We start from the raw sequence: 19,144 nt of genomic DNA, 5'->3' as shown, positions 1-19,144 counted from the left end.
TGAAGACAGCTGGAGATGGGTGTGACAGGAAACCAGAAAACTGCTGAGCAGAGGACAGGTGAATGATGACAAAACAGAACCAAAGCATAAAGAAGACAAAACAATACCAAGACAAGGACAAAAAACAGCAAATACAAGAAAACCCTAAATCAAAACAGAACAAAACCCAGACACATGACAATTTTCATACCATAGTAGGACTTCATAAACCAATGAAGATTGGCTGTGTTGGAATAGTTTATTATGGTAATGATTCATGTGTTAAAAAAGCAACCTGTCCTAAATTAAACTGGTCAGAGCAACTATCTCATGACAAAAGGAGGCAGAACATAATTGTGTTTGCCTAAACTATTATAGAATCAAAATAACATCCATTGAGGGAATGTATACTGCATAAGACATTACATGCCTAAGTTTAAACAACAAAAATGATGGAGTTGGAGTATGCATTGGAGCATCGGAGTACACGTCTGTAAATATGACTAAATTAGAGGCAGTTTTGTTTTGGCTATGAGCTGTAGCCTCGAATTAGGTTGAATCCAAAAGTCAATCAATTGGAGATGTACAGTTCATCCAATAATAAATTTCTGAATGTTTTATTGAAATTTGACCAGTGGTTTATGAGATACTTGTTTACATATGTACATACATAAACATTAAATAGTTGTCCGCTGCTCTGCTTGTGTGAATCTCACATGTGTGATAAGTCAAATGCAGAGAACAAATTTCAGCACTGCATGGGTACATAAAATGATGAGAACATATAACACTTACCTACTTACATTAAAACATTCATATAATTTTGTATGTATTTATGTAAGTAAATAAATAAGTATGGATGTAACATATGCACATACATACTAACATGCATACATATGACATGAACTGATCTGAAGTGAACAGTAAAGGTGTTACCAGAAGGTGGCGACATCTGATAAGTTGCTTGTGGTTGCAGGAATAGTAGTCCTGGCAAGAAATAACATGAGGGGAAATCATAAACAAGTGACACAGTGCACATTGGTTAGAGGGAAATGGAGAGAGCTCCTCTTCATAAAGGGATTTTTTCTGTCCTATTTGGGAAGATACTAATCAGTCACACAACATTATTGTTTGATAGCTCAAACAGCTGAGTCCATTTTTCTGCTTTACTGGAAGGTTTTTGGGGTTTTTGTTTCTTTGTACAATACACTAAAATATTTGTGCATACAATAGTAATTACTCCAAATGATCTGGTTATTTTTAAACATGTCATCTCATGTCAATATGATTCAGGGAGTTATGCTAATTCAAGATGATTTTTTACCCTTCTTAAGCTGAAACAAAGTGAATATTAGAAGAAGAAGAATCAGAAGAAGAAGAAAATGTGAAATGAATGCTATACATGCTTTAGTTAAATTCAATTAAACTTTCCAAAACCCCACATCTGGGATGGTTCCTTCTGGACCCAGTTTGACTTGTTGTGCACTTCTTAATAGCTGAAACAAACCAATTTTAACACAAGTCTTTACAGGGTAATCAGCATCTCCAGAGAGAACTGGACATGGTCTACAGGAGATGTTTTATTTGCCAAACCGAGGTTAGGAAGCCATTTAGCTGTGACCAGGGCCGTAGCCAGACTTTAAAAAATACTGAGGTCAACCACTCATTATCCCCCTGCACATCAGTTACAATGACCAAAACTTAATTAAAATAGAAGCATTTATTTAAAACAAGTGACTTGAATGTGTATATGACGTGTGTGTTTGTAAATTCATGGGGCCCGATGTCATCTTAAGCAACAGAGGACTCAGGGCACAACCATGCCCTGAGTCCTCTGACATGAATTAGTTTATATGAATGTTGATTGTTCACACTGCAGAAACACATTCAGAACACAAGATTTTAGCATAGATGTTACCTTTTTATCAAATACCAGTGAGATGTTGTAGTTTTGGAGCTGGACCACCACTGGTGTGGTCCGGATGCAAAAAAAGTGCTGAAGTCGCCCTTTATTAGGTTTCAGGAATCAGATGAAGGTTTCACAGATCACACACTTGGTTTTAAATGTTCTGCAATCAGTGCAGAATAATTTGGTCCAGATTTGAAGTGTCTAGGTGTTGTGGTTTTTTAACTAGAGTAGATTAAAGATGCTGAAGGTAGTGAAAAATTAGGTGGAATCGTCCTTCAGCCATTTTCGGAATCGGAAGCTGCAATCGGAACCAACTTCAGCTTCATGGAATTGAAGGAGAATATTTTTAGCAAGTTACTTGGGTTGTGTTTCACCATAAGTGGCGCTCTTCTTCTTCTGGTCTTTATTTTAGCAGTAAGGTAGCAAAGCTGCGCTCTTCTTCGTAGACATTGAGTTTGGCTGCAGCTGCACACAGTTGCAGCACCTCCTACAGTAAACTGGTGGAGCTACACAGAGAACCACACCATTCAAAAGCGTTGTTTGGATTAATTTTTTTTATAATATACACAGCAGAAAAATACTGAGGTCCGGACCTCGGTGTCCTCGGTGGTAGCTGGGGCCCTGGCTGTGACTGGGCTGCTTTTAACCTGCTGCATCCACTTTGTGAGGTTAAAGTGGACTTGAAGAAGTAGAGAAAAATACATTCAGTGTTTCCTCAGTGTATTCTGTCATAGGCTGCCATGAAATCTAATTTAATAAAAGTGAGAGGCGAGAAAAGTAACTGAAGGATTTATAATGTCAATTGGTTCAGACAAGTACATTCACCCAACCGTGAGTTTATATACATGAAGACATATGAGCTTCTTTAACAGCTTAGTTGGCATCTGGTAATTCTGCAAACAACTGAGCAAATGTCAGGTTGATTCTCATTGCTCATACCTCAGTTATGGATGTGAAAAATCCACTCACTGGTGTGTGTTCTTTATAAATGAGCCTTTGCATATTCTGCATGGTAGACATGAACCGACTACCAGTCATGAATTTCAAATGATTCTGCAAACACTTTGAGAACAATTTTTCTTTTATATTTTTTACATTACATTATGATACCAACCATAACAGTCCAGTTTACAAAGTTGGTCTTTATATAAACTGTTGGTGAGGAAAAAAAAAAACTAGTGTGATAATTAGAAAATTAGATACTACCTTGACATTTTATGGGAAAAATTACATCATATTTGTAATAAAGTCTTATCATGTGATTGTCAGAATGCTGTCACCATTTATTGAATTATAACTCATTGAATTGGATCGTATCGTGATTAAAAGCTGACACATCACATTGTATTGGACGTTACTGCCCATGTAGCTTTAATGAACGGCTTGTTGGTGGTGGACTGGGATACTTTATGTAATGGCCCACAGACCAGAGATGCACAACCAATCAGAATTTTGTTGCCTTGGACCTGATGTGCAATGACAATAAAGCTGAATCTAATCTAAAATTCAATGTTCTGTGACCTGTTGGCACTTTTAATTGTGTTTCTACTGTAAAGTTTCCCTGAGCTATAGCGCTTAATAGAGGGCTGGGTTTTTTCATGTTTTGCCAAAATCCCATTGAACTCAAGTTTTTTTTTTTCTTGCTTTTTGTCAATTTTGTGCAATATCGTCTTATTTCAAAACTGTGGGATAAGATACAAGAAAAAATCTGAACAAAATACTAATAAATGTGCTTAAATGTGTATGCATTGGCACCCTTACTTAATCTAGGTGCTTTGGAAATACCTTGGTCAGTAGATGGTTTGATGTTTCCAGTCGCTGCTCCAGATGTCCGTTTCTGCTAAACATAAAAAAGTTAAATGTAGAGGAGAAAAAAAACTTTTGATTGGAGACATACTAAAAATATAATTTCTGCTGTTCACACATTAAGTTCTTTATGTTTATTTCACCAGATTTACTGAAAGCATAAACAAATCAGCACTTAGTTAGACTTAGTTCAGTTTCCAGGCATGGGCAGATATGTCACTCAAAAATTGTTACACAAAAATGTGATAATAGAAAACTAAATATTTTAATGACAGTAGCATATGGCCAGTTGCTTTGCATGCCAAAGTTTTAAACAATGAGGTTTTGTGATTTGTTAGCACTTGAATGACTCACATCTACTACCACAACAAATTTTATCTTGGTGTCTATAAAGCTGTCTGAGTTATAGCCATTTTAGTGTTTGCTCATATTGATTAGCTATTGAACTGGGTTGACTCCAAAAGTCAATTAGTTGTGGATGTACATCCAGTGATTGTGTAGTGGTCATAGCTGACAGCCCTTCACAACACATACTCCATACTTACAGTTGGACACTTTATGCACATTTGGGTCGAATTTGATTTAAAGCACATTGTATTTTCTAAATTCTGCTCAGTAGAGTTCATCTGTTATTTCACCAAGTTTGTCAGGTAAATATGGATTTTTTCGTATCTTTGATGAATTTTAAATGTCAAAGCACATTTGATGTGTGTAAGTCGAGCTGAAACAAAGCAAAACAACCCCATCTTCCTCCCAGTGCCCCTCACACCGTCACAAGAGCCAGCGGAAAAGAAACTCATTTGGCAGTGCAGCCATCTGTTTTAGAGTTTATGCACAAAAATCAAAGGTAGTCTGTGACGTCCTTGCATCATGCTGACTCTCATCTGCTTCCTTATGCTTCAGTTTTCAGTGGGGTAGGACTGGAGCTGTGATGGTGCCGTACATCACACCTGCAGCCATCACAAGCAAGCTCTGAGCCAAACAGCAAGAGGAGACGTCCAGGAGCTGAGCAACAATAACATCTGAGTGGTTGCCTCAGGGCTCTGTGCAGATGCAGTTCAAACAAAAAAAAAAGAACAAGACTTGCACCCAAAAACTTAAATCAATAACCACACCTTCTGCAGGCTCCTTCTTTCATTTCACACATTTCATTGCCCTCCCCCACACCATGCTTTCTGTCAGGCTTTCCACAGCACATGGACCACAGCTAACCCCAAAGTACACAGGAGGAACAGATGCAAGTTCGAAGATATGGTTTAAGATCTGTCATTACCTATACAAGATGCTGCTCAGTATATGTTTACAGTTTCACATGAGCTATAGCCACCTGACCCTCACAACTCTCTTGCATTGCATTGGCTATCCATTATTAACTAATTTTTGCAGAAATTGTTTTGTCATTAACATCCGAAATGAAATATTATGCTGATTTCAGATTAAAAATGAACTGTTTTGTGGGCAGCTTGAACTGTTAATGACTATCATATTAATTTTTAACTTTTAAGGATTTACAACTGCAGATCCAAAAAATAAAAATAGAATGCAATGATCTGCGAATTTCTTAAACTCATATTTTATTCACAATAGAACATGGTAAACATTGAATGTTTAAACTAAAAATAATTATACTTTTTTTAGAATTAAAAAAAGAAATTTAGAATTTGGTGGCAGCAACAAAAGTTGGCACAGGGGCAACAAAAGGCTGTAGAAGTAAGTGGTGCAAATAACCACCCAGTGGGGCATTTTGCAACTAATTAAGTTAATTGGGTCTCAGCTGAAGTTGGACAGCAGTGAAGACGACATGGTTTTGTGATAAAGAGCTCTGAAACAAAGCAAAATCCAAAAGCTGATGTGTCCTGTATGTGTGCCCTGAAGATTAAAGTCACATTTGGTCCAAATATTTTTCAATAAGGTCACCAACTCTAGACTTTTTTTACAATCCCGGGTACAGTACATGTTTCTCCGTGTTGAAACATGAATATTTGAGACAAGATTTAGCAGTGATAATGTCATTAAACATGCAACAAAGGCTAAATATCTCCCCACTTCGTCCATAAAGTGGACAGGAGTTCTTCTGATTTGACACCGAACACTGCAACATCATATCAGAACCAGAGCGTAAACTCCCACGGTGCTTTGCAGTCACCTGATATCACATATAAATCAGTGAACCTATATCAGATCAGCTTTAAGGGTGGAGGCGATATTTCTGCTAATTCTCCATCACTTCTTTGTTTGAACCACTTACATTATTTTATTTTTGCCATCAGCTCATTAAGTTTAAACTGTTAATAAAATATGTCACAAGTTTGTTGATTTAGTTTTATTACCCAGCCTATCTAATTTTCTCCCTGGACTGTAAATGCTCTGTTAAATTATCTAGCAGTTTCCCACAGTGTTATCCTACTGTGTTACAGTGTTACCCCCTCTCCTGCTGCCTAAAGGCATTTAAATATATTTCTGCAGGCTGTTTCACGTAACGTTTATTTAGGACCCATTTAAGAGTAGCAAAGCAACATGTGTAACCCTTTCCTGAAAGACGTTTACCAAAAACCAGACAATATTACGAGATTTCAAGTAAAGTCCTGGTTTGACAGGAGATTTGTCTTTGGTAAATATGCCTGTGTAGATTAGTACGTCCACATCTAAAGATCCTAGCTCACATTTTAATTCTAGCTGCAGATCAGAAAGACTGGATTTATGTGTTGATAACACAATCTGCTCTCAGATGATAAGATGCACATCAAGACTTTGATGGGTTTAAAGTTGATAGCCTACAGATTTATTATTATTGTGATATTTAACCTATTTAACCTAAGTGGCCTTTTTCTATTTGAACTCTGAGTTTTAATCTGCTCATCCTCTGCTTGTAATGACGAATAAGCTCTTCCTTTTCTATATGTCCTTGCAAATTAGCTCTGAGTAGAACAGCCATGGCTTTATTAGCGCTTTCCCTCTCCCTGGGTTCTTCATTAGGCTCTTGTTGTGTCCCACAGAGCTGTCCGCACCTTTATTGATGGACACAGAAATAGTGTGAATCTGCTTTTATTGTTTTGTTTTGTTCTGCTTTTACTGTTATTATAAAAAATCACTTTGATCAACACCTTATCATCAGTCTTTATTTAAAAGTGCTCTTCGTTCTATTCTTCTGAACTTTCTGTTTTATTATAGTTGTGGACAGTTACATTCATTCATCCAACGTTGAGAGTTTCCATCCGGACATTAAACAGAGACGCACTGGAGAGGGGTTGTATTTGTGTGGATTAGAGGATAAACAAAATAGCTCTTTTTAATCCAATCAGTGCTATTCTTCCATGGCTTTATCCTGAGGTAAATATGAACATGAGACTTCATAAAATAAAAAATGATTGGAATCTAAATGAAGTAGGGGTAAAAACAGATCTATACCTTCAAAACTCACATTTCAGTTACCTTAAAATATACACTGATGGCTCTAAGAACAGAAAAGGGTGTGTGGAAATAGGACTATTTATTCCAGAGTTTAAAATATATGTTTCCAAACACTTATCAGACCAACTATCTGTTTTTCCAGCTGAGGTGGTGGCAGTCATATTAAGCTTGCAGTGGGTAGAGGAGGTTCGACCAGACAGGGTGGTGGTGTGCACAGATTCCAAAGCAGTAAAAGAGAGTATCCAGGGAAAAGGAAATAACAGGAAATACTTAGTATTAGAAATTCAGTACATTTTGTTTAGGTTACCCAGAGGTGGGATTAATATTCGGTTCTGTTGGGTACCAGCAGGAGTTAAAGGCAATGAAACTGCAGACAAATTAGCTAAAAGGGCTTTGGAGGGGGCGATAACAGTTACAGTTCCTCTTGGGAAAGGAGAAGGTAAATCAATTCTAAAGAGTAAAGAAAAAGAAATATGGCAAAAAAGGTGGAATGAAGATGAGAAAGGGAGGTATTTATATAAAATACAAAAGTCAGTGTTAGTTAAAAGTATTAGAGAGACAAACAGAAGGGAAGAAATATTAATGATGAGATTAAGGAAAGGTCATACCCATCTAAATGACATTTTATGTTTAATTGGGAGGAAAAATAATGACAAATGTAATGGATGTGGAGGGAAATAAAATGTTGAACATGTACTGATGAATTGTGAAATATATGAGCCTGAAAGGGAGAGACTGAGGAAAATAGTAAGAAGGGCAGGAATGGAGACTTAAATGAATATTGTGAACTGAAACATAGAGGATATTTATACAGTAAGGAAAGCATTATTTATTTATCTTTATGATACAGAATTTAAAAAGAAGATTTAATGGATGTGAGTGAATTTTGCTACTCACTCGTGTACAGTAGGTGTGCACCTTGAAGTTGTTTGCGATCTGCCATAATAGAAACGAAGAAGACACGTTCATAGCTGTAAGGTCAGTGTGGTGAAATGCTATATTTGAATACCAGCTTGAATTCTGGAACTTTGACCTTTGGAAGGGAAACCTTCTTCTTATGTCACATTTCCCCCCTATAATTCTGTCTGGTAATTTAGCTCAGTGCTTTACGAGGTGCACTGGGAACCATGGGTTCGAACCCATTCATCCATTTTCTTTACCCGCTTCTCCATTTCGGGTCGCAGGGAGCTCCCCAGCAGTCACTGTGCAAAAGGCGAGGGACACTCTGGACAGGTCGCAAGTCCATCGCAGGGCTACATATAGACAAACGAGACAAACAACCATTCACACCTAGGGACAATTTTAGAGCCATCAATTAATCTAACATGCATGTTTTTGGTCTGTGGGAGGAAACCAGAGTACCCAGAGTAAACCCACGTGTGCACAGGGAGAGCATGCAAACTACACCCAGAAAGGCCCCAGGTCGGGAAGCTATCCTGCAACCTTCATGTTGGGAGGCCACAGCTCTAACCACTACACCACTGTGCCACCCGGGTTCGAACCACAACACTACGCCAATTTTTTATTTTTTTATTTTTTTTAATTTTTACTTAGTGTAGCTGTGAACCGTTTCAGTAACCTCATGAAATGTAGCCATTTTACACGGAAGCCCAGTCTGAACCAAAGTACTCTTCCTTTTTGATTTTATCTCACTACATCATCTTCAATAAGACAAACACCCGATTTAATGACAATATGCAAAAATCTCAATGCCAGTTTTATTCAGAAAGCACATTTAAAACAACTCATCTTGACCAAAGTGCCTTCCAGTCAAACCAGACAAAACAACACAAGAAAATAAAACTTGTCTAAACTTAGCCGTGCTAGCTTTAATATGTTATCAAACACCATCACACTGTCAGCTAGCTGATACTGGTTGATATATTAACCTGTTTGAGGTCTAGTTCTGTTCATCTAATCAGTGGTTGCGCAACTTTCTTATTATATTTTAAAGTAGTTTTAATTATAGCTCTACAGCTTTGGTCAGGCTGAACAGGTTTTGACAGAAATGTTCTGGTGTCAAAGGGGAAAAAACACACCTCTTGGTCCTTACATGTAAAAATATAACCACAACCTATTGTTTTAGCTCAGAGCGAAAGTATTTAAACTGCACTTGATGTACTTGAAATGTTTATTTGAGACACCTTAACCACACAACAGGTAAATCTCTGATCCTCCCTTCTTTCAGAACACTTGCATGTCGACTTTACCGCCGGAGAGAGGCACCAAATCCCCCACGACCCTGCATGGAAAGGCAGATGAAGGAAATGGATAGATGGATGAATGAACGCTAGTTTTGTTAGGTTTCTGTTGAGTGTGTTGGCTTCCCTCTGATCCCATAGAGCAGCTGCCTGACATTTTCCTGAACCCCCTGCTGGCCTTTAATCTGGCCTTTAAACCCCTCTTAATCATGTTTCTTAGCAAGAAATGGTCCCTGGTTTGTGTTTTGATGAGTTAATACACTTCTTTCCTATATACTTGTTTGTTCTACACGTCTGTATCAAGCAGAATCCACGTGATGAAAAACGTCAAGGTCGTGACAGAGAAAGTGTTGCTGCTCCTGAACACAGGTGGTAAAAAAAAACAACAGATTTTTGTTTCCTGTTTTTTTTCACAGTCTCAGTTTTGGTAGTTTTGTTTTTGTAAAACTCTGATTTGTTGTTGAGGACCGGCTCAGATCATCTCATACGTCCTCTGACTGTATGTCTGTGTGTGAGCAGAGGACATCTTCATGATCAGCATCATCTGCAAAAACACTGTGACTGTTTAATGAAACTAAAGCTACGTTTTAACAATCAATTGAAGTTGCCATGTCTGTTGTTGAATGTATAACATGAAGAAACAGTCTGTGTGCCCATGTTGTGGGTGACAGATGAAAGTGAATGAAAAACTAATAACTTTGAATTTAAAACAATGACATAGGGGACAGGATTTCTGTGTTAAAGAGTTGTAATATTTAAGACAATGTTTTCACAAACAGCTTTGAAATTTTGTCGATTGGAGCTGTTTAAGGATGTTAGCTCATCAAAGAATCTGCAACATGTGGAAGATTTGTTTTGTGTTTTCATTCCTTTTCCCTAGAACTCTAGAAGGACTTGTCTGTCTGTGTGAGGTGGCTATTTTTGGTTCTTTGGCAGCTCGGACTCCCCAGAGAGACCATGCTGCACTCAGGATCTTTTAACAATTTAACAAGCAGAATGCAGAACTAGGTCAGTCAGCCGATCCCAGCACCATCCCAGCTCCGGCGCAGCGACAGCATCAGCAGACTGGAAACAGGGACGGCAACTGGACCTCTGACTGATGACCAACATCACTCAATAAAAAAAGCAAAAAGCAAATAAACAAGGTTTTAGAACTGTGTCATGCACAGTTACAACGCAAACAAAAAGTTAAAAATATACTTCTTTTTTTCAAAAAGGTGCAACTTAAAAAGCCTTTAATGTCATATTTTGGACAAAGAATCTGAAGACAACTTACAAATCCCAGCACTCTCAGAAAGAGCTTACATGGAGGTGTAGACATGGGTCATAAGGTTCTAATAGTATGATAACCTGAAGCAAACCTTACATAAAACGGAGTTATTAAAGAAAAGTTGAGTCATCTTTAAAAAGACTGATACATTCAGCAGCTTCAGTACCATCGACATTAACAAAGTGTATCTATGCTCTGCACACATATGATATGATATTTTATGTTCCAATTTTATTTCCTTTTTTAAGGTAATCCCTGAATATTGCAGAATGAACCGGCTTGAAATGTGTAAATGTTGAAAGGTCTTCCTTTATGGAATTGCATATAATTTCTTAAGGGTGCAAATTATACAGTGACAATCTGAGGCTTTTTCTTCAGAAGAAGACGATCCCATCCAATACAGACAAATGCTTCCAGATAAAGTTTCTACAACTGATCCAGTATTATTTTTCCTGTTTTAACATTTGGAGCAGGGCCTTCAGCTTAGAAAAAATAGCAGTCATGCTATCTGTGCTTCTGACTACTTTAAAAAAAAAAATTGTTGTGCTTCTACACAGTTTTTTATGGCCACCATGTAGATGTGATATTGATGCAATGGTGGATTCAAATACAACCCATCAATTCAATAAGTCACACTGACATTTTAGCTACAAATTTAGATTTGTATTGACAGTTTTAAATGATGCAATTGTATTTTGGTTTTATTGAATAATGAAAATTTACAAAACCATCAGTAAGGTCTGTGGGTTGCTGTCAACTTTTAATAATGCTCTAAAATATTGAAGTTACCTTGACTTCAGCAAACGTCATTTCATTCTTGTTTATTAGCTCTTAAAGCACATAGGTTTCAATTTGGGGTCTGTTTTACTGCGACTTCTTGGAGAAATTAATTCTTTTATTCAGAACCAGGTCAAACAGGAACAGAGGCACTGTAAGGGCTCGATTAGTAAACTAAAGACAAACACCTTAGTACAAACCCTCATCCACACTGGAATAATCTCCGCTTAATCTTTTTTTTTTTTTTTTTATAAATTTTTATATGATAATACACATTCAGTAACATGTCTGATTTCCACTGCCCTGCATCAGAAGTAGTGAAGTACTTTTGTAACAACCCAGCAAGACCACGCATACCTGTTATGTATTGTAGATTAAGCAGACATTATTTTCTAAACTAAATTTACCAGTAAAATTCATTCCAAAAGCTGATAACCGTGTTCCTGACTACGTCTGAGTGTAATGCGCTCTGTTTTAGTTGACTTTACACATCCCACTCCACTCTGACTGATGGCAGGATTACCTGAAGAACAGATTAGAGAAAGGAAAGGCACCAGCAAAGCCTGATGGTTTAGATGAATTACAGATTTAATCAAAGTTAATCTCTATTCAGTGTTTTAGGCATGTTAGGAGTCAATGTTTACGCCTCACAACAAATCACAGAAAACTAAAGATAGAGATAGAATAATTGGCTGGCTTATTTCAATCATTTAATATTGGCTACTTATTGAAAATTGGCAATGCCTGTTGATATTTAATCAGTTACCAAGGAAAATAAAGATGCACAATTGGCTGCTTCAAACAGCAATGTATTTTCTGCATTGTGCCATGAGCCTGAGGTTTTTGTGTTTTGTTTTGGAGATTATTTGGTCAGTTCTTTGTTATTTTCTCACGTTGTTATTTTGAAATTCCTTGTGCTTAGTTGAATTCCTCTGTGTTTACCTGAGTCATTGTCCATTCTTTTTCTCAGTCATTCTTACCTTCAGCTATGATTCTCACCTGCTCCTCATGTCTCATGTTCATTAGCCTCAGCTGTCAGTCACTCTCATTCCTCCTCGCCTACTTATATTTCTTGCTCCCACTCACTCTTTAGTTTACTGTTTGTTCTCCAGCTCGTTCCACGTGTACTCCTCGTGTACTTTTGTTCCTTCGTCTTTTTTGTAATTTTGTCAGCTTCTTTGTTTTTGAAATTTGATTATAAAAACTTAGTTCTGGTTTGCATTCCTGGTGCTAATTAGAACAAATCAAGACAAAATGGTAGACTCAATAAAAGAGACTCCCAGCTCTGTAAAAACTTGTCAGCTGCAGGTTGTTCCCGACCGGAGGGAGAAACCACCACTTGTGCTAAGGCCACACTCAACCTTGCCAGCTGCCCGGATGTTGATGCCTCTTTTTCCCCCCTAGAGGGTCCTGTCAACGCCTCCACACTTGAAAGGGCCCCACCAAATGCTAGTGCCTCTCACATCACAGAGAGTGTCCCACCAGATGCAGATGTCTCCTCACCGCCTTCAATCTAGAACAGGGTCAGCACTTCATTCCAGTCTTCAGTTTTTAAGAGAATCGACACCTCGTCTCAGTCTCCAAAATGGTCATTGTCTCAGTTTTCATGAAGAGCGACAGCCAATCACAGCCTACAGCTTCTTAAACGGTCGACAACTTGTTACGGTAAGGGAAACAAAAATCTGTACAAGAACAGGAGAGTTAGGAAGCCAGTGGGAAGAAAACTTGTTTTACCAATGTAGGTGGAGGGAGGAGCTCTGAGCTGAGTGTCTCATGGACTATGAAAGGTGTATGCAAAAACAATCGTCTCACAACCACATGACCACGAACAGACTTCTTGACTCCTTATGGAGTACGGCAGAGCCCTAAATCTTTGCTCTTCGAGACCTCCGAGTCTCCGGTCCTCAAGATTTCCAGGTCTCCTTTCCAGTCTCTAGTCCTCAAGGGCTTCCTGTCTGTCATTGCTTTTCAGGTGTCTGCTTCCAAGAGGGTCAAGGACGACCCCTCTCCCACTCCTGTCTTTGAGTCAGAGAGGATCGTGTCACTTCTGTCGCCTTTGTCTGGACACGCCCTGGGGCATCAGCCTGAACTCTTTGTGTCAGACTGTGGGTCTAGATGCCTAGATGGCTTTTTGCCTTTGTGTTTTTTGTTGTTGTTGTTGTCAGCTGTCATGTCAGCTTTTTTGTTTTACAATTTTGATTATTGAATCTTGGAAAAAATTCCAATCTGACTTTGTTATTATTTGGTGTCCTGCTCGGTTGTCTTCCATTAATTTCACTTTGGCTCAAACAGTAACCAATGGTGTTACCTGACACTGACCTTACAGGTCCCCTAAAGAGTAACTTCAGTATAAAAAAGTATTTTCTTTACTTGAAAATCTGAAATGCTGAGTTTAAACGCCTAAGAACAGCACATTACTGGGCAGCACAAGAAACGTACAAACACACAAAAAGTCCTGGGCTTAATGTTTCAAATTCTGGCATGCAACAATTAACGGCATCTGTTAATGACAAACCACGGTGGCAACGAGATTCACAGCACAGAGGGAAACAACAGGACTTTTAAAAACTTATTTTTTGAAGGAATGCCTGCCACCTTTCATACCAGAGTTTTAAACTAAGATCATCTTGTGTTGAAAAATGACAAAATTAAAGATGTTTTGGTTAAAGCTTGAAAATAACATTATGTGCCATCTCACTCAGTATTGTGATATGTTATGTGATCTGTTATCACTCAGAGTATATGTTGTGAATGACTTCCAGGTGGTCCATGGTTGCCATGGTTGCCCCCCCCCCCCCACCACCACCACCACCATACAGTAAAAGTAAACATTTTAGAGTGGCCTTTTATTGTGGATACCTGTGCAATTATCATGCTGTCTAATCAGCATCTATATATTTTCGTTCAGTGTAATTAGTTCTAAAACTTTCAGAAAAACTGAACAAAGGAAAGGTTAAAAAAAGTAGATGAAGCATTGATTTTTATTTAATTATTCAACAAAGAAGCACTGCTGGCTCCTTCTAGACTTTGAATCCATCACTGAGTAGAAACTAAACTAAATCGCCTGTCTTTTCCTGCGTGATGTCTTATTTATAAAACTCTTTGAACTTCCCTTTTTAAACAGCATAACAGAGGGAAGAAGAGAAGCTGAAAATAAGGCAGGATTGTGTGTGTTGGTATGAAAACACATAAAAAGCCTCTGCAGTTCCATAAAAGATTTGTAAAAGCTGAAGGGACAGATGGTCTTCATGTCTATTTAATATGTTGCAGGAAAATTGATCAAGATGTATCCTGAAACAATTTTGACAGCCATCTATTTATGGGTTACTCTCTGTAGCGAAGGGGAGACTGTACATAGCAGGAGAAAGATTAACGCAGAGCTACATGGTGTGTCTGTATTGCCCACCACAGAAAAGCGAAGGAGAACTATAATGTTTATCGCTGTGTGTGTGCGTGTTTATGTGTCTGTTACCAAAATATCTCGTGAACCACTAAACGAATGTAATGAAACCTGCAGAAAGCAATCACGGGCTGTACATCTACAGCTGAATAAAGTCAGTTCATTTTAAGATGGCTGCCACAACATACTAGCCAAGACAGAAATGACTATAACTCTGTCAGTTTTACAGATATTAAATTAAGATTTGATGTGGTAGTAGCTGAGAGACATACACAACACAAACTCTGAGCATGACATCTTGTGATACTATATGAAATCATGCAAAATGTTAGCTTTAACCCATTTAATACCAGTTTTTCCCAGACATAAAAATATCAATCATGTGCCATTGGTAACCATCTGGAATATTCAAGACTCTTAAAACAATGTGGAAAAGAAGATGAAAAAGTGTGTTTTAAACCCTGTTATAATTGTGATGAGATAATGTCATGTACCCCTATGTTTTTTTTAACCTACTTTACTAACCTTTTGTTTGGGAGCTTTGAGGGAGCTCTTTTCTTAAGGTGGAACCACAAAATACTCTAAGCATGTGAAACGGCACCCGTTTCATCCAAACATTGTATTTACTGAAAACGTAATGAAAAATAACTTAATACCATTTTTAGAGCCTTATAAATAAAGCCATTTTTTTACAGTGACTATTGTGATCAATGGGTTGAAATGGATTAAGGTTTGACCAAAACATCTACAACTCCACCATTTTCTCAGATGATCTCAGTCTAAAAGTCTGTCATGAAAGGTGGCAAGCGATATCTTCAGTCCAGTTGTTTGAGGTGAACAAACTCGTGACACAGTCTGTTTTGGGTCTGTGTTCACACGTGCGCACTGAGAATGTTTTATTTCTCTGGCTTTGCCAATACTCTGAATAATTCAGTGAGTGAAGGATGTGCTGCGCCCCAGCAAAGAATCTTTGCTCTTTCTCTCCTCTCTGACATTATGAGTCGCTCGTCACTCCTCTCCGGTCCACGTGCCAGGTGCGATCGCTCAGACCCCATTAAATGATGCATGAGAAGGGAGGTCAGTGCCGACCGTGCTTCACCCTGCATGTGTTCGCACTGCTCTGAGTTTGAATAGTATGCTGAGACGTATCCACCAACCATCAACATGTCCTGATGGATACTGGTGTTATTTAGAAAACAGACAGTAGCTCCTGTTTACGCTTCAAACTTCAGAACAACTTTAAAAATGTTGCACACAACTAATTCAGTTGTTTCTGACAGAAAACAGAGGAAAGCAAGAAGAGTGGTATTATATCATATGAAGCAAAGGGGAATAATGTTTTTGCCCTTGTCTCATGGTGTGTTTGTCTTTTCCATTAACAAAATATATCACGAATCACTGAATGTATTTTATGGAAACTTTCAGAAAGTAATTACAAGGGTGACTGTTACAACTGATTAACTTTTAAAGTTAACCCAATTCAAGATGGCTGCCAAAGTCACGTGGCCTTAGGAGACCTAAAGTTGGCTATAACTCAGTCAATTCTACAGGATTTGGCTTTTACTTTTGTTGCCAAACCTTGTCTATTAGCAAAATATGTTATGAACCTCTGGGTGGATTTTAATGAAACCTTAAGAAAGTTATCACTGGATGTACACCAACAACTGATTAAGTTTTGGAGTCAATCTTCCACAGCTAATTTACCTCAGTCAATGGCTGTAATTCAGTCAGTTTTACAGATATTGAACTAAATTTTGGTGTAGTAGTAGCTGAGACAGATTCTCAAGATATACTTTCATCGCTCAGAAAATGACATAAGGTTGCACATAATGTTATTTTAAAGCTGTGACCAAAATGGTTTCAATTCATTTCTCAAAAGAAGATTATCTTCATTTAAAACTCTGGCATAAAAGGTGGGGGCAATATGCATTACTTCAAGAAATGCTAGGCCTTTAATACGTCTAAAATGTATATATATATATATATATATATATATATATATATATATATATATATATATATATATATATATATATATATATATATATATATATATATATATGTGTGTGTGTGTGTGTGTATGTATGTATATAGCAGCAGCGGAAAAATTAAAAATGGGGAAAAATTCAAAGCAAAAACACATTTAAAAATTACAAAATAATTAAATGTGAAAACTAAGCAATGCATGTGATTATTTGAGTCAAAGCAAAGCTTGGTAAAACTAGCAGGCTGAATCAAAGACAACTTGACTTTTAATAATGTATTTTTTAAGAGTTTTCCCTTCCCATCCAAGAAGCCTTTTCAGTTTTAAATCTAAAAATCTACACCAGCATAAAACTTTTTACTAATCAAGTAAGTTCCCTTTAATTTTCAACACTAATATAAAGAAGAGATGCATCACAGAGTGACAGTCCCTACCTCACTCATGTCTGCTCTGTCTCTCCCTCTGTCTTCCAGCTGTGAGTGATGCTGTAAACTTCCCTCTGCGTGCTCCACACCCTTTTATAACCAGCTGAGCCCCACCATCCTCATGCTGTTTCCATACAACCAATGAGCTTAGCTCTCCTGTTTGCAGCTCTGCGCCCAGGAACAGCCTTCACCAGCTCCATCCAGTCTTCTACTGCATATTAAGTTTGATCTTGGTTTCTGAGGCGATGAAAGCAAAATGATCAGTACACCTCATCTACAGACTTGACCAAATTTGTTAGTGCCCTTTCGTTACAGAAAGAAAATCCTACAGTGGTCACTGAAATAACTTGAAAAGAAAAGAAAGAATACCTAAAAATTAACAAATAAAAATCAATTGCTTTTAAATTTTTAAAATATTTTTAGTTAAACTGGCCTTTACAAAAAGGATGGTACCTCTAGAAAAGCCTGAAATTAATTTGCTCACCGGGACATGTTAAACCAAGGTGTGTCCTATAATAATCATCACAGGTGTCTTCAATCTTGTAATCAGTCAGTCTGCCTGTTTAAATGGTGAAAAGTAGTCACTGTGCTGTTTGGTATCATAGTGTGTACCACACACCACACACTATGATATGGAGTACAGAAAGCTGAGGACAGAGTTGTTTCAGAAGTTTAGAAAGAAAATTATTGACCAGCATGTTAAAGGTAAAGACTATGAAACCATCTCCAAGCAGCTGGATGTTCCTGTGACTCCAGCTGCACAGATTATTTAGAAGTTTAACCTCCCTGGACGTGGATGCAAGAGGAAAACTGATGGCAAATTAAAGAGACACAAATTCTATTTAAAGAGGCCAGAACAAGATTCCAAAGAGATCAGAAGTGAACTCCAAGGTCAAGGGTCATCAGTGTCAGATCATACAAATGGTCACCAAAGTGGACTTAATGGAAGGCAACTGAGGAGAACACTAGATCATAAAAAGCAAGACTTGAATTTCTATATTGGCAAAGCTTCTGGTAGAATGTTCTTCAAACAGATTAGACAAAACTGGAGCTTTTTGACAATAAATCCCATCAGCTCTGTGTTCAGAGACCCCAAAAAACTGAAACATATAAAGAAAAGAACACAGAACCTACAGAGAAACATAGAGGAGACTCAATTCTGTTCTGGGGCTGCTTTGCTGCGTCTGACTCAGGGTATCTTGAATCTGTTCAGGGTTCAAGGAAATTTAAAAACTATCAAGACATTCTGGAGCTAAATGTGCTGCTCAGTGTCAGAAAACTTGGTCTCAGTCGCAGGTCATGGGTCCTCCAACAGGATACTGACCCTGAACTCGCAGCTAAGAACACCAAGAATGGCTCAGAATAAATACTGGACTATTCTGAAGTGGCCATCTGTGGAAGGAGCTGAAACATCTGGAGACGAAAACTTAAAAAAAATCTTAAGTTAAGGATTTCATCCTTTTTGTCAAGGTCAGTTTAATCTTTTTTAAATAATTATTTTTGGTCCAAAAGTCAAAAGCAATGACTGATTTTCATTAGTTGAGTTCAAGTAATTTTTTTTCTCTTTATTACTTTTGTTAATTTCAAGTTATTTAAGTGACCTTTGTGGGTTATTCATTTTTTAACAAAAATGTACAAACAAATTTATCTGTCTGTAATTATGTATAATAATCTGAGCTATTTTGGGTGCATTTTCCCCAAATTACAACAGTGTTTGGTTGCTTTTAATGTGTGTTTGTAAGGAGTGCAGAGCATTTTATTAAGTAAAGAGTAAGTCATATCCTTTAAAAGAAATCAAACTTCTAGTTGAGTACAATAATTCCTTAATAAAGATAGCAAAGAAAGTAGGGGTTCTCAAATGACAGACCATGGTCCAGATTTGGCCCCAAACATGGGAGAGGAGTTGTGGCTGTAAGTTCAAATACAGACAACTTGTAACTGAATGGTACTCAAGCTTTAAACTTCCATCCATCCATCCATCT

General features: G+C 37.7%; 1 protein-coding gene across 2 annotated transcripts in view; it reads right to left on the bottom strand.

The window, feature by feature from the left end:
* Window positions 1-17,269, bottom strand: part of pcp4a (Purkinje cell protein 4a) — a 20,060-nt gene extending 2,791 nt beyond the window's left edge. Inside the window, exons 1-3 of one of the 2 annotated variants that reach the window (XM_037979147.1) lie at window positions 17,172-17,269; window positions 3,674-3,725; window positions 916-966 (exon numbers count right to left, since the gene is read on the bottom strand). In XM_037979147.1, the coding sequence (XP_037835075.1) occupies window positions 916-966; window positions 3,674-3,725; window positions 17,172-17,180 (112 nt within the window). In that variant the 5' untranslated portion in view covers window positions 17,181-17,269. Of the gene's footprint in view, window positions 1-915; window positions 967-3,673; window positions 3,729-17,171 lie in introns of both variants that reach the window. The other variant, XM_037979146.1, reaches the window with a different exon arrangement.
* Between the last annotated feature and the right edge of the window lie 1,875 nt (window positions 17,270-19,144).

The sequence above is a fragment of the Kryptolebias marmoratus genome, linkage group LG13 (genome assembly GCF_001649575.2).
Source record: "Kryptolebias marmoratus isolate JLee-2015 linkage group LG13, ASM164957v2, whole genome shotgun sequence".
Classification (NCBI taxonomy): domain Eukaryota; kingdom Metazoa; phylum Chordata; class Actinopteri; order Cyprinodontiformes; family Rivulidae; genus Kryptolebias; species Kryptolebias marmoratus.
This window is presented reverse-complemented; position numbering and strand designations above follow the sequence as displayed.